The sequence below is a fragment of the Megalops cyprinoides genome, chromosome 25 (assembly GCF_013368585.1).
Source record: "Megalops cyprinoides isolate fMegCyp1 chromosome 25, fMegCyp1.pri, whole genome shotgun sequence".
Lineage (NCBI taxonomy): Eukaryota > Metazoa > Chordata > Actinopteri > Elopiformes > Megalopidae > Megalops > Megalops cyprinoides.
Window position 1 is genome coordinate 16,174,371 of NC_050607.1, and position 16,421 is coordinate 16,190,791.

The following is a 16,421-nucleotide window of genomic DNA, read 5'->3' on the forward strand; positions in this document are numbered from 1 at the left end:
CACTGGCTTTAGCATAAGGTGTGGACAAAGTTTGACTAGTGCTTGCTTATTTACTCTGTATTGTTAAAATGGGAGTTAGACAAAGTTTTTTTTTTTTTTTTTTTTTTTCTGAGTCTTCTTTTTGCTCTCCCACGCAGAGTGGACTCAGTCCAGGGCTTTTGACCTTGTGTGCCCTGGGGCACCTCGTGCTGTAAATAATGGCAATTAATCATCGAGAATCACCAGCTCTGGCTGGTCTGGGAGGGCCAGGCCGGTGTTTAGAGGGCTTAAAGGTGAGCTGCCAGAAGCAACGTTTTAGAACACTGAGGAAAATCTTCCACAGGTGTGACCCTGGAGTCTAACACCAACAGCTGCGGAAAGCGTTGCGGAGGTGTGAGGCAGGTCGATCCGTTTCCACGCCAACAGAAGGAAACAAGCCCAGGGGAGGCATTAATGCCCGCCAGGGAGGCGTTCTGACGCGGCCCAGTGGAGGAATGCTAGCCCTGACGGCCGCGGCTGTCTGGGCTTGCAGGAGACACCGCACGCGTTAACACTGCGTTACAGAGACACGAGCGGCGCACACACACAGTGTTAATAAAAGGGAGAAATGTGGCACCAGTCAGCCAACGCTTGCTTTGTGCTGCAGTCACAAAGCAGCACTCGGTACACTGGGGAAAACGGCAACACTTCACACGACAACCAAAACAGCAGGTGCGAGAAGGGACAGACAGTAGCAAACGACAGGGTAACGCTAACAAATGCTAATCGCACAAACACCTGCACCTTCGCGCGCTCCGGTTCCTACCCGTTTTCGATCACGTTCGCTTCCACGGCAAATGAGCAGCGCTTCTGAATTCACAGCTGGGAGTGACGTGACAAACCGCACAGACAGGAAGTGATTCCGCGTGACCTCTGACCCCTAATCGGTCGGGGGCCGACACGCTGCGGGGGGCGGGGGGGGGGCTTGGATCGAAGAAGCGTGTGAATGGTGGCTGGAGCTTCATCAAGAGATGAGGGCAGGCCGTGAGGAAAGCCAGCCAGACCCCCCCCCCACCACCACCACCGCCCCCAGGGGATCAGAACCCTGTGCCCTGATGCACAGTGAGGGCCTGCTTTGTGTAACCACAGTCAACAGACAGCATGATGTCATCATTTGTGTCCCTTCACAGTCAACTCAGCTCATGAGTGATATCTCTGTATGCAAAGGGAGGGAGAGAATCATATCTGTGCCCATTCAGCGTGGCCCCTACTGTTTATACACTCTACAATACAATGAATTGTCATGACGCTTAGTTAATAGGCCCTGTAAACACTATGAACAATACAGAAATGGGAGCTGACTTCTCACTATTTGTGATTAAGGCAGTAATACAATCACCAGTGGGGAAAAAACTGGCAAAGTCACTCTCTCATCTGAGAGCCAGGAAGTGACATCACAACGAGTTGTTTCAGCAGGCTCCTGACATGGGGGCCACAGGTTTGAATCTACATAGGAACCTGTGGCTGTGCCTCTGAAGGACTGAACTTGACCCTATTCTCTTGACCCTGTTGCTCATTCAACTTGAATGGATACACTTATGTTCTGTTGGAAGTAGCTCTGGATAAGAGCGTCTGCTAAATGAATGTAATGCAATGACCCAAGTTGGGTCTGGTGGGAAACGTGGCTGTCTGCTACAGTAGGGGTGGCAGCAAAAACGAAACAATGGCCTGGGTTCACGCGAATGGAAAAGGACCTTTACATCAACAATGAGGGCGACATTCGTCAGTGCTATCTGCCATCTGAAAGATGGAGTAAATGCAGGCAGAGCGGGTGCAGCGGCATTAATCACTGAACCGGGCTGATAAACGTTTCCGCTGAAGGAAGAAGTGAGAAAAAGGAACAGAGATACGAGTTTCCCACTTCCTGAGCCAGACGCGAATGCCACCGCACCTCCCTGAGCGGGCGTTTCGTTCAACTCTGGGGCGCAGGGGAGAGGCGCGCGTCCAGGTGCTCCGGCCGGGTCACTCTCCAGAACGTCACCGGGGTTACTAGGGCACAGGGTCACGGGGTCAGGCGATCGCGATCTCCTGCCCCCGCGCTTCCTGTTTGCCGGCTGCGAAAACTTATCTCCCTGGCCCGCAACTCGGCGTTCCTCATTCCACAGAAACAGGGCAAGCAATGTGCCACTCAGGTAGGGAGCAAAGCAGAAGTCCTCACAAAGACACCTTTTCACTGCCCTATCAGCGCTTAAAGTCGGTTAAAGGTCACCGCAGTTATTTCTGGAGGCTTGTTTTGACATGAGAACACCACATAGTTTCATTTTTTTTTTTCCAGATAAATCATTTGCGACATTATGTGGTGAAATGATAAATCATTTGGTTTATTACCATGGAATCAAAAGTAGACTCAGGTTAAAAAACAAAAACGGCTCCTGAATTAGAGCTGTATTTACGTGTGCGTGTGTACGTGCTTATGAGTGCGTGCCTACACGTGTTTGTGTGCATTTGTATGGGTTCCAAAGTCTAAACCTTTATGCTTTGTTTTTTTAGTTTCATTGTTGAATGTACTGTTCGTCTACAGTTGTAAATTGCATGTGTAATTACGCTTACTGTTTCTTGGTAGCCACTCTCAGGAAGAGAGATTCTAAATCTCAATATTGTTTAGTTAAATAAATGACAAATTAAAAAAAAAAGTTTGCTGGGATCATTACAGGGTCGCTTGTAGTGGCGGCTGGAAAGCTGTGTCCGTGTGACTTGCCGATTATACACAGAAAGCCCTTCCAGCACCTGTACTGAAATATGCTTTCACTGAGATGTCAAGGATGACATCCACCTCATCATTCCAGTATCAGCTGCACATTTTTCAGAACAGGGCTGCTGTGAGAGTGGTCTGCAAATTACACACCCACGTGTATAACGCTGGCAAGGAACTACTGCGAGGACCGGGGAGGGAACAGCAACATCGGCTCTGAAATAAACAGCTCCTCGGTGCCCTGGACCTAGCTGCTCCCACACACTCCCACAATCCCCTGCACACTCCCACGATCCCTCGCCGTGAGAGTGGTAGGACGGCGCACACCTGACCACCCCTGAGCAGTTAATAACAGCTAAACAGGCACAAACGGAGGATGGCTCTACGCTAAAGTAGTGCTGGGGGGGTGGGGTTCCAGACGCTCAGACCCAGTGCTATGGGGGTGCTTAGTACGGACTATGGGGGCTATGGGGGTGACGGAACTCAGTGCACCAACTGTTGTGTCCTTATATCCCGATGTCTGCATAGTATTTATGACTTTTTGTGCTCCCCCGTTGATTGCAACTGCATCCCTCTGCATTTTCTCCTGGCGCTGAGCCTACAGACACGCCAGGGCTTCTTTCCTGTTGCTGTGCTCAGAGGACACCATGTATGGAAACAATCTGTCTGGGTTTCGACTCGGGGTGAACGCAGCTGCCTCAGTGCACTGTCACCCGGTGCCCATGTGACCACGAGAGCTTCTGCCCCACCGTGGCCGACGGATTCCTCCTCTCTCCCCTAGCCCTATTCGTCTTTCACCCTCTCCCTCTCTTTTCTCTCACTCTCTCCATCCCTGTCTCCGTAAATTTTCTACCTGCTCCGGCTCTCTCGGTGACGCTGTTCACTCATAATCGCTCATAATCATAATCAGTCTGTTGTTGGGTCCCCTCTTTCGCTAACAGACACACCCACACATGCACAGGAAAACACAGCAGGAAGCCACAATGATGAAGATGATGACAGTGGTTTTCTGTGTGTGTGTCTGTGTGTGTGTGTGAGAGGTGCACAGCATTATCTTATGCAGAGTCAGACAGTGTGCTCCCCCTCCTGTCCTTCCACAGCAGTAAAACCCGTGTCTGTGCTGCCTAGCCTTCTCAGTCCTGTCCCACTGAGGCCCTGATGCGCACTCACTCGCTCTCACACACACACACACACACACACACACACACACACTTATCTTTCTTGCCATCCTCCTCTCCTGCAGGGTTTCTCAGGTCAGATTAGAACCGCCTACCTCAGCTCAGCTCAATCACACCAGCATTATTAACACGTTAATCTATGCCATGAGTCCCAACACCAAGACCAAAGGTCTAAATAATACCCACTATGTGCTCAACTGCAACGCCCTGAGACTGCTGGCAGGAGGCTACAGAAGCACATCCAGCTCAGTGCTGCCAGGTCCTGATGAGAGAGTGCCAACATATTGTCCTGGCAGCTTTGTACTGGCTTCCCATCAACTACGGAATAAAAATTTAAAATCCTCCGGCTGACCTTCAGCTGTGTTCATGGCAATGCTCCTACGCACCTGAAAGAGCTGCTAAAAGACCCTGGCCCTCAGCCTCAGGTGTGGGGACACTATGTAAAGCCATGTGTGCGGGACAAGGAGCGCTCTGTGGGGGATCCCATATTCCATGCCATTGCCCCTCACCTTCGGAATGCGCTTCCAAAACACCTTAAGCCAGCCCTGACCCCGTCTGCTTAAATCTCTCCTAAAAATGCCTTCTCTTCCTCTTTCTTAGCTTTTATCGTCTTGACTTCTGTTATTACCCTTTTAATTTTTTGGTAGCATTTGATTGTTTCTTCCCCTTTGTGTTTATTTTAATCTTTTTTTTAAGTGCACACCTGGCACAGTGCTTTGGGACTGTAATTGAAAGGTGTTTTATGAATACAAGCCATTATTATTATGGCATAAATCCTTTATTGTCTGTGTGCCTGCATAAAATGACTACATAATTTGTCTTTGCTTATCCACCTGGGCTTCTTAAATTGCGTTAATTGGATAATTCCCGCTGACGAGCATCTGCGTCAGGCTACGTTACGGGCCGCGGCGTCCCGTCCCCCGTTTCCTGCCCCCACAGGAAGGGGAGGGGTCGTGCCCACCTCAGTGTGGGAGTCACGAGTGACACGGACAATGGGAAACCACTCGATGGTCGACGTGACTCACCTGCCTGTGAGCAAAGCGCGTCTCCGTCTGCGTCAGCAGTGATTGGCGCTATCCTGCACGTGAGGTACACTGTGTGCATTTTCATAGTCACAGAATCGGAAGTGGAGACCACTTACTCTAATGGGCCGATTTGCTGTGGTCTCTTAATTCGTTTCCGGATCTTATCCCGAAGCCTTTACATGGCCAATGGCCAATTACGGTTGAGGACTGGATGGTCTGTGAAAAACAAGGTACTTATCTACCGCATGTATTATCTTAATTACCCCTGTGTCTCTCTCACTGCACAAGTAGAGGGCATAAATCCAATTTTAATCTGTAGCGTAAATCTGGTAAGGTCAACCCGAATGGGTTAACTACACAGATAAGAACAGAGGTTGAAGTCACAAAAAAAGGGATTCGATCAACGAGCCAAGTGCTTTTCCATCGGAACGAACTGTCCCACCAATAATCGACTGGTTTTAGCTCGTTTTCAGCTCTTTGCCTCCACAAGTACTTCAGCTTCATCTGTCTCTGTTATCATGCTAACAGCTAAAATAGGAGTAGCTCTATCAAAAGCATCACTCTGGTGCTACTCTGGACCCCAAGCCCTGCTGTAAAAGGCCCACTCTGGTGTGAAAATGGCAGCCCCACTCTGGCTGTGGGAGTGTACGCTGGAGGAGCCAACGTGTTTAGCAGGTTTAGCGGGGAGTCAGGCTCAATGCACTGGGGACCATTCCTAATTCGAAATGAAACAGAGAGGGGGAAAAACCTAGTCTTTTACAGTTTATCTGTGAAACACAAGTTTCCCTGTGAAAGACAAGATACACTGTGAAAGACCATCCCACTGTGGCAGACCAGGCCCATGGTGAAAGATGAGCCCCACAGTGACAGACCAGCTTCCCTGTGAAAGACCAACCCACTGTGGAACACCAAGTCCACAGTGAAAGATATGCTGCACAGCAAAAGAACAGATCTATTGTAAAAAAAACAAAAAAAAAACAACATACTCCACTGTGAAAGAAGAGCCCTGTGGTGGAATAATATGTCCTCTCTGTGGTCCCGTGTTGGAAGGTGTGTGTGGGGGGGCTGTTATATCACTAATAGCCAGCTCATTTGGACTACAGGATACGCCCCATTACACTGACACAGGCAGGTTACATAACTCTGGGCGCAGTGTTTCTAAATAGTGCCGAGGGAACACACTGGTAGCAAGGGGGGGGTGTGCAGACGCTGAGACGATCCAGGTCACACAGCCTCTCTAATGAAGAGCCGCTGCTCTCTCTGACCCCTCAGTCACCCCCCCAGGTCCCCATCGGCTGCCCGCTAGCTCACCCTCCACCGCCCGCCCCCTGACGGAACACGGCTGTCTGTCCTCATTGCCACCGACAGCAGTGACACAAACCTGTCCCCGCACACAGATCCGTTTCACAGCCACACTTACACAACACACACACAAGTTACATCTTGTATATCTATGCTCACATATACGCATACACACAAAGTTCCATGCCATATATATTATATATGTATATACATATATGTAGTGCATGTATACTTACTCACATGCACACACAAAGTTCCATGTAATATATACAGTACCAGTCAAAAGTGTGGACACACTGATTAAAATAATGGGAAATATGCATTCAAAGACATTTTCAACTACAGACTTATGCTTAAATGCGTGAAATTTGTTTCTTAGACAAATTTAAATACTGATGTTGATGCATACACACACACACACACGTGCACACACACATATAGATCCATATCACATATTGCACATTCTTTCAAACATGCACACACAGATCAATCAGACGCCAAAGAGATCCATATTGTAACACACATTACACAACCTACGCACAGATCCATATGAAACAAACTGTAAACGGTACATACACACACACACACGCCACACACAGTGGCATGCACAAACACGCGCACGCAGACACACACACACGCACGCACGCACGCACGCACGCACGCACGCACGCACGCACGCACGCACATCCCATGGACAGTATGACATTCATGACCAAATAAGGAATGAAAACAGGAAGAGCCTCCCCGCTGTGCAGGATCTCTTTCCCTCTCTGTGGTGTGAGACACTGCAGGGTGCACACGGCAAACTCCCCGTTTCCCAGAATTCCACAAGAGGTCGGGTGATCAGGTGACCCGCGTTCAGACATGAAAAACACACATTGTAAACAGCCCGCTGTGCGAAGGCCGCGAGCGTGAGAGTTCCTGGAAGCCGCACGCCGGCCCTTTTCTCATCCGATACTCAGCCTGACGTGAAAGAGTCAACAAGGGATTGAGGATGACTCATAAACAGCGAACCGAAAACACCATAATCATAGACTGCTCTGCCTGTGACACACTTCACACAAACGGCGAAAGTGGAGCAGTCTTGAGATTACTCTGTGATCAACCATAAAAAGCGCCTGATTTGGGTGGCTGTCCGCAGCTTCTCGGCTGAAAGGCTCCGCCCGTACTCTCAGCCCTGTATCTGTATCGGGGTCTGCCCAGCGCCGGGGCACAGAGTTCGTGCCAAATGCAGCGTCACTTGCACTTTGGAATCCCGTCATTTCCAATCTGCAATCTATAGGTGTCCAAGGTCAGGCAACACATGTTCGAGGAACTGCTTGCAGTGCAGAAAGCAGTTTTTTTCCCCCATCCTCAATCGGCACTAATTCAGTGCAGCTAACAACAAATTGTAGTTTAAGGGCAAGCTTTCCATGTGCCATTAACACAGCTGAAAAAACAAAAAAGCCAAAAGTCTGTCTGCGTTTCCCAAAGTAATGCAATTGATTTATGAATAAATGGCTTTAGAAATGACGCAGTCACTTCATGAACCTGTTTCAGAAATTATGAGCTACTGCAGCAGTGTCCCACGTGGGATTCGATCCTAAAACCATGAGGTGCAGAGCGAAGCACTCTCACCCTGTATCTGCACTGCCACTCAAAGAGCTGTTACAGTAAAGGAAACAGTGGGAAAGGAAAGACGAGGGGATTGCTTTGCTGCCATGTCCCTGAGGATTATGGGATTGAAAACCCATCAGCACCTTTCTGTTGAGCGCTCCAACCCCCCCCCCGGCACACACACACACACACACCACCACATATTCAGAGGCCCCCTACAAGATCAGCCTGACACTGCGGCAAACTGTCCCAATGTGTCATTCAGCCACGTGATGGCACAAGAGGGGGAGGGAGGGACAAGCCTTCCAGCCAGAGCTTTAACGATGCTCATCTTGAGACACCATCACGCCGCTTGAAAGTGACAAGACAGAAGCGCAGGCACGGCGGCAGCGGACCGGAGGTGACAAGAACACAAGAGAAGTCACTAGAATGCCACCTCAGCCGTGGTGACAGGCCCGCCCTCGACGACATGAGACTTCGGCTGTTCAGACACCACCAGCACCTCAGATGCAAGCCGTTTCATGTAAAGCCAAATTTTACCCTGCTTTTTTTTTTCTTAGCAAAAATAAGAACAAGACGTGACTTGTTCCTCAGAACACAACATATCTGGTTCACTGTTCTCCGGTTTCAGCGAGGAAAGATCACGTTTCAGCTCACACGGAAACAACTATATGGCGTGCAGTTGGTCTGTGAAGTGGGACGGCAGGGTTTGGTTTCACCTCCGATGGAGCTCAACAGGTCAACAGTATCTACAGTCAGGAACGGGGGAGGGCTCCGGTGTTTTTCGGGAAGGGGGTAAGTGCAAAGAGGAGGCGTAGAGATGCGGTCAAACTCCTACCTGGGTGACGTAAATGAGCGGGATCGCGCTGAAGTTCTTCCTCATCTCTGCTCCTCTTCCTCCAGGTCTTGGCCGGCGGTGGTCTAGGAGCGTGCGTTAACCCCGCAGCCGAGGACGTGCATGCTGGTCTCCGCCGCACGCGTCTGGCGGGACACGTCCGGGACGGCGTCTTTCCTGTGTCTGCGCCGAGGACGAGCCCTTCCTTCCTGCTGCCGCGAGATAAAAGCTCCGGGACCAGCCCTCTCCCAAAAACACGTGCGACCCGGGCGCTCCGTCCCGTTCCCGATTCCGATCCTCAGCCGGGACGGGCGGGAGAGAGAGAGAGAGAGGTCTGTAAACAGCGGAGGAGGGGAGATTCTAATCTCGCGGGTCCGGGCACGCTTCACCACGGCAACCACTGCGTCGACTGCTCGTCACGTCTCCAGCGAGGCGAGTTTCCTCGAAAGGAAGAGGCAGAGTACGGGGCTGGACATTCCCTCTGAGGGGGGAGGTAGGAGGGGCTCGGGTTGCAGTGGGGGAACTGCGATCGCTGCGGAGCACGCTCTAGGAACTTCTTTCTGTTTTTCTTCGCGGCGGTGTGCTGTTACTTCACCGTCGCGCTGCGCAAACAAGGTGGAGACGCTGCTCCTGGAACCGGGCCATCTTTCTCACAGGAGGAGACAACCTGCGCGCTGGAGGTGTGTGGAGCCCCGCCGCAGACCTCGGGCCCCTTGCGACACACAGGCGAGGGGTCGTTGAACCCGCTGTTCCAGACCTGAACAAACCCTCCCCCCCACCCCCACCTACGGGGGAAGTGAACTCATCGTTTGAAGCCCTGCGCCTCGGCGAAACTCAGAACTTAAGCCATGGAGCAGCTGCTGCAGGTGATAACAGCGGAGAGGCTTGCTCTCTAACCCGCTCGGACACGGAGAAGCCGGGTATCAGGCAGGAAACGCAGAACACAGGAGAACTCCGACAGGAAGAGCGCAATGAGACCGATATTGTTCTGCACAGCCTGTACAACCAGCATTCTGACAAGAATGACAAAGCCTACAGACCAGCACTTTCACAGTGAGTCATTGGGCACAGAACCCCTGTAGGACTCTCACATTCATGGAAACAGCATTACTAGATGAGCTCCACTCACCGCAGGCAATGGCTGAACAGACACACTGGGCAGACCATAATTAGAATCTTCCTAAAATGCAAGGTGACTCTTAACGGAATGAGCAACTTCAGGAAGCTGTGTTTTGGGCATGCATTTGTCTGGGTAAAGGTTTTGGGATGGGAACCCTCACTCGGATTGGTTAAACTTTCAACCAGACAACTAAAGGTGATCCAGGCAGCGCTGGAGTCATTGTTCTCAGGGAGCTTTGGGGGTTATGAAAAGGAGAACGGTGAAGAACAGAGAACTGAGGAACATAGCTGCCGTTCTACTGGACTTGGACAAGGGCATTTAGTACAGAGCACACTTTCAGGGCCTCTGCGTCTAACTTTTAATAAAGTATTACCTTTTTAAGCAATTAGAAGTCAGAAGGTGTCAGGGGCCAGTAGCAAACAGCTGAGCAAATTACAATTTAGGAAAGTGTAAAAATTTAGAGAGCATCAATTTGTCAGATTTCCTGCTCTCTGTTTTACGGTTTGAGAAAGTGCAGTTGCTTCGTGACCAATGCGGAAAATGGAAAGTGGAAAATCTTATTATCCGTTTCCCTTCCTCACCCCCTGCGTGCCCTGTCTGAGTCACTTCCAGAGAGACAGAGCTGAATGAACTCCACACACCACACTCCTCAAGCTGAAACGCAGCACAGCAGCACAGCGCAAGGTTTGGGGAGCCAGGCTTGCAACCGTAGGGCTCCAGGTTAATATCCTGAGCGTCGCACTGCTCTGTGCTTGTTCTGAATCGCCTCAGTATGCATCCAGTAATGTGCACCACATAAGCGACTCGCATCCCTCAGGTAAATGAATTACATGAGGAACAGGCAGCCAGTCTGTCAGGTTTCAATTATAGCGTATAATTAAACTGGTGAGTAACTCCTCAGGCCGGCATGGGGCCAGCATCTTAACAGCCACCCTTTCACACCCTTCCTGCTGCGTGAACCAATAAGGTAGCAGGGTTGGACAAGAGGCTGTGCCTGAGTGACAGCTCACCCGACCAATTGGCTAACACCAGAGACCTTAATGAAGACTGAAGGCGGGAGGAGGAGACAAAGTGAGAGTGGGAGAGAGAGAGGACAGACAGTCAGCCTAGGGCAGGAGAAGAGGGAAGGAGACAGAGGCTTGTGGGGGCGGGGGCGGGGGGGGGGGGGGGGGGCGCAGATGGAGCTGACGCAGCGGCTAGTATGACGCTCTGAGCCTCACCTGACGCGGCGGGCGCTGGAAGTCCCGAAGCCATGACGGAGTGGTGATCCCATGACCACGGTCACGCGCAAAATGGGCATCCCAACGCCATATAATGAGGACACAGGGCGTAGGAGTGGGGCCAGGGAGAGACAGAGAAGGGTTGGCAAGTAGAGAGAGGGGGAAGATGGGGGGGGGGGGGGCAGAGAAGAGGGAGAGGATGAGAGAAGAGGAGTAGACAGAGACAGAGATTAAAAAACAGAGAGAGGCTTTGGAGAGGTACACAAGGACACAGCCAGACAGGAGGTGCACGGCCAAGGGGCATAAAAAAAAAAAAATCAACAAAAACAAAATGACTCTCAGACCAGACTGCCAGTGCACTTAGACTCAGGGACTGCCACTTCAGTTTTACATATCATTCTGACACTTGTTTTTTAAAGAGAGCACCATCTCTGCCCACACAAGTCCTCTCACTGTGCCGGTGCTCACACAAGTACGGGTGGGTACAGGGAAACAGGCAGACTCACCCTGCGTGCCAGAGCTCTGTATAAGAGTCCACTTACCATATGCAAAGTTGTGCCACCACATATCCACCTATGAAAATCTGACGCCCTGCTCACCGACCAATGATCCCCGACACAAATTTGCATACAGGGAAATGCGAGGCTTCAGGAGCCGTTCTGGACAGGGGAGCTCAGATTTGATCAGCCAAACAACAACAAAGGGTGTTTTGGCTTTGCTTTTTCCTCATTACCAGGAAAAGCACGCTCCCGCTCTCTCTCTCTCCCTCCCTCCCTCCCTCGAATGGATGTCCAGGTCACTGACTTCACATGCCCCATCCCACAGCCCACACGGTTTAAAACGGCAGCGATCGGCCAACCATGAAATAGCCCCCAGAACAGAAGTCACACCGCAGACACTTTCCACACACCAAAGAGGGGCTTTTCAGCTAATTACAGGCAGGAAGCTGATGCCTTTTTCCGAAAGCTCTGCCTGACCCAACACGCCATCGAGGACCGGCTGTCTTTTTCATGTGAATGGGGGTATATTAAAGCTGAACTCTGACCTCTAATTGCAGCCCAAACAGTAAGGTTTGCTCGCTGGTCTACTATCTGTTCACTGACTAGACCCTTCAAAAGACAGCCTCTGGTGATGACATTTACATCATGTAGACTCTGCGACTAATTCAAACAGTCAGGTCTGTTACCGAGGAAGTTCAAATAAAACAGTTTATCTCCATTCCTGTGGCCTTTCAGCCAAAGTAAAGAGTAACTGAGTAACCAGGGCTATTTACTCTGTGTTCACCATGAGGACATTAGCAGGAGCTGCTCTCGTGAGAGACATGCACACGTGAAAAAGGTACTGAGTGGATGAGGGAGGGATGAGGGTTCAGTGAACGAGTGAGAGGATGAAGTGAATTAACAGAGAGTGCTTGAGTAAGTGAATAAGTGACAGTAAGGGACCGGATGAGAGAACGCTGAATTGAGCGAGAGAGGGAGTGAGTTAGTCTAACTAGGAAAATGCTGATTGATTCAGTGAACAGGTGAATCAGTAACTCCAGTGAATGAGTGAGACTAAGCGATGAGTGAGTGAATCAGCAAGTCAGTGAAGTGAGAGAATGTGAAACTAAATGAGAATGTTGAGTGAATGACAGGCCAGGGCCTGTAGACTCTTTCCTCCTCTTTAAATCTTTAAACAATTTTACAGCATGGAAGTGAATAATATCAAGTTAAATTCTCAAGAAGAGCCCACCAGGATATTAAACATCATGATTTGAATTAATTTATTCATTCCACACTTAGGCTTAATCTTTACTGACCCAGTTGCGCATAAACAACACTAACAATTAACTGACCATAAACAGGATCCATTACATAGCATGTCATCTATTGTGTGTGATCCAAGTAAGTTTGCCTTTATAACTGATTTATGTACTTTACAACTGTGTATGATATGTTAATGATCAGGGAATTACGAGTGGTTCATTACTTTCATTTCATATCACCACTAAAACACAAAATAAAGATCAGCTCTGGGGAGAGTGTTACATGTTCTATTTTTAAAATCTACAGTCAATCGCTCTGATAGATATCCCAGGCAAGATGAATGGGCCAAAACCTCAAGGCTTTAAACAGAAACATTCTGAGAAGGAACAACCCATGAATTCATTTGTCATTCCAAATCACAGAAAAGCCTGAACGAAATTTAACGCAGGCAAGGCACGCCCTGAGAAAGACCGCCCCCTGGTGGCCAAACCTCTGCAACGCATCAGCATTTTCCACCAAAATACTTTCTTACCTCCTCAGCTTTCTTTGAGAACAGCGACGACAGCGTGATCTTTTTCATTTAATGGAGCAGATCCCCTGCAACAGCCAAAGCGACAGGTAAACATGTGCAGACACGGACACACACACACACTAAAGAAGAGCACTACAAATACATTTCGGAGCAGTCGTGCAGTTGGCTGCCACACAAACGGTTGGCGCAAGCTTCTCTGCCTTTTGGCTAAAATAAGCGCAGACACATATCGAAGCCCCGCCCTCACTGGCACTTCCTCACTTGTCGCTTCCTTCCCCTTCTAAGTATACCCTATTATTACATCACAATAACGAGGCACTGACCCTGTCTCATTATTACATCACAATGACACGGGGGTCCATGCCCGGTCAACCCGTGGGATCAGGTCCCGATTCTGCTGCTGCGTAACAGGTCGACTTGCGCGTGCTAGTGCAGACACGCGATTGGTGGCAGTTTTAAATCTTCGCAGAACTTGCAGTGATTAGAAACACAACCTTCTGGTTGCGATACGAGCCGCGTCCACGGGTGAAAGAGGTGGAACGGGGGAGGAATGGAGAAGCCGGAAGAGAGGGCTCACCTCTGTCTCGGAGCGGAGTCCACCTTTCATGTCTCTCTCCCCGGCCCTGTGTCTGCTCGGGAGCGGAAGGAGGTTGAGAAACGAGACGAGTTGGTCAGCTGATGCAGTGACAGCACATCAGTGTACTGGTCACCCAGCTGTGAAATACCACGTGCTGTTGGGAAACCTAATTCAGCACAATCCCGTACGTGAGCCGTCTGCAAACAGACACACACACACACACACACACACACACACACACACACACACACATATTCTGCGCTCACCTGCTACACTGTCTAAAGAAATGTCTTGTGTTATTCTTTGTTTTCCCTAAAAAATCAAATCTGATGGTTTAATGCATTCTACCTCTACCTGGCAGCTTGTACTTAGGCCAACTATTTAAACTTGGTCATGTAGTGCTTCTAATAATTTGACTCCTTATGTGGCTTTTTGCTTGTGTTGTACTCTGCCAAATGAATAAATTCAATGCAAAGTAAATGCATACACACGCACATACACCCACGCACATATGCGCATACATTCACATATATATACACGCACATATGCACACACCCCCACATGCACAAACAAGGCAGCCATCTACAAGCACACGCTGCAGGCATCTATAAATAGAAATACATACACACTTTTATGACAGAAAAAAAACAAACATGCCGGTCAAAAAATACACACAGAAGCAATCACATTCATGACTGTGGTGCCCAGCAAGAAAAGCCTAAAGGTTTCAGAACAGTTTGCTTGAGAACAGAGCTGAAGCAGAGATAATTAACAGCATCTTGCAGCAGCACAGAGACAAGTACTGGTGTACAGTGTATCACTTTACCTGTCCTATAGTACAGCATGCTAAACTTTCCTTTACCACAACACACGTAACTTTCCTTTATTACACACTTCACTCTCCTATAGTACAGCACACTCCAACACTGAAGTCAATCTTAAACCCTCTTACCAACTTTGCCAAACACCTTAGCACTGACCAGGTCCTTTTTCAGATGAGACAGTCCTAAAGTGAGCATAATGGAACAGTTATGAAGGACACAGTGTCCCTGTTAACAAGGGTGTCATTTTTATACTTAATATACAAGTTTAAATATCAACACGGCAATAACAGTTCGCTTAACTTCATTTCTGGCGTGATTGCTCATCTGCACAAGCAAAGGTCCAAACAGCTCTAACAGCATTGCCTAATCCTGATTCCATTGCGCCCTCTGCTGGTCAGTAGTCCACACTGCTGCCATTTTTAACACTGAGGAGAAGCCATGGCTCTACCAAGAGAACTCCCAGCTGCCTCTGCAGCTTTAACCAACAGCTAAAACATGCACAGTATCTTCACCCCAGTCTGGAGGAGATTAAGACAGCATGGTTAATGACTCCCCTCCCAAAGAATTACCGTGTGCATTTTTCCCTGCTTAGAAGACATAAAGCTTGAAATGAAGATATGAACCACAGAGACACAGCGCGCGAACAGACGGGAAGCCCCACAGCTACGGCATTCCCTTCCCCATCACCTAGCGAGCGCGTTACAATGAGTCATTACCTTCCACACGCATCAGAGCAACAGCGCTGCAGGGCGTCTCAGAGCTGACATGAACCTGCCAAGAAAGTAATTCCCCACAAAAGGAAAAATCACAGCCATGACCTGACAGCTTTCTGCACATTCTTTTTTTCGTCTCATTACCAAACGCAAAGCATTAAGGACAACACAGAACACTCCTGCTTTTCTGGTCCTAGGGTGGTGTGTGTGTGTGTGTGTGTGTGTGTCTGTTGGAGGTCACTGACCTTTCACTTTTGGCCATTCCCACTTGTGGCTCGTCATCCTGGCAAGCCAGCAGAGGTCGTAGAAATCACTCATGCCACTCATGGTCAGGTTATTTCCCTTGGACGAACTTCTTGGACACTAGGGCAAAGTGGTAGGCGGGTTATATCACACAACCAGTAATGACTGCAGGAAAGGACAAATAGAAAGCCTGAATATTGTCTTTCAAAAGGTCTCTGAAAAACATTAATAACTACTGTCCAGTATTGTGATCGGTGTTTATTGTAGAGATCAATACTGCGGTGGGTACACTTAAAAGGGAAAGGCTAACTTTTAATGGGTGTAGCTGCACTCTGAACACCAGCGCAATTACTTCAAACAGTTCCACCTCCAAACATGAAAAACATTACCAGTTATGAGCGACCATTAAGATATGCAAGCACTCACCGTGTTGAAAACACCTACACTGCGTTCTCTCTTTCTATTCCCACCAATTTACCTCACAATCATAAGTTACCACTTGCATGTTACCATAAAGAGATTATCTTTGGTTGAGTCTGCAGTACTGTCTTGTAGCAGAAAATCTGAAATAGCTACCTAACAACTTCATGTTCTATACCCAGCTAGTGTGCAGTGGCCTGCTCTGACGTGCACTGTGGATTGTGGGACCTTACATACACAGCTGTGTGCCTTTCTAAATCACATCCAATCACTTCAACTTGCGACAGGTGGACTCCCAAGTAAAGTTCTAGAGACATCTCAAGGATAATCAAAGCAAACAGGATGCACCGAATCTCAGTTTGGAATTCCATAGCAAAGGGT

General features: G+C 49.1%; 1 protein-coding gene across 1 annotated transcript in view; it reads right to left on the minus strand.

Annotated features, from left to right (window-relative positions):
- The window catches only part of tmcc3 (transmembrane and coiled-coil domain family 3), a 62,035-nt gene extending 52,915 nt beyond the window's left edge, over positions 1 to 9,120 (minus strand). The window contains exon 1 of the mRNA XM_036520023.1: positions 8,650 to 9,120. Coding sequence (XP_036375916.1) covers positions 8,650 to 8,694 — 45 coding nt within the window. The 5' untranslated portion in view covers positions 8,695 to 9,120. The remainder of the gene's footprint in view (positions 1 to 8,649) is intronic.
- Between the last annotated feature and the right edge of the window lie 7,301 nt (positions 9,121 to 16,421).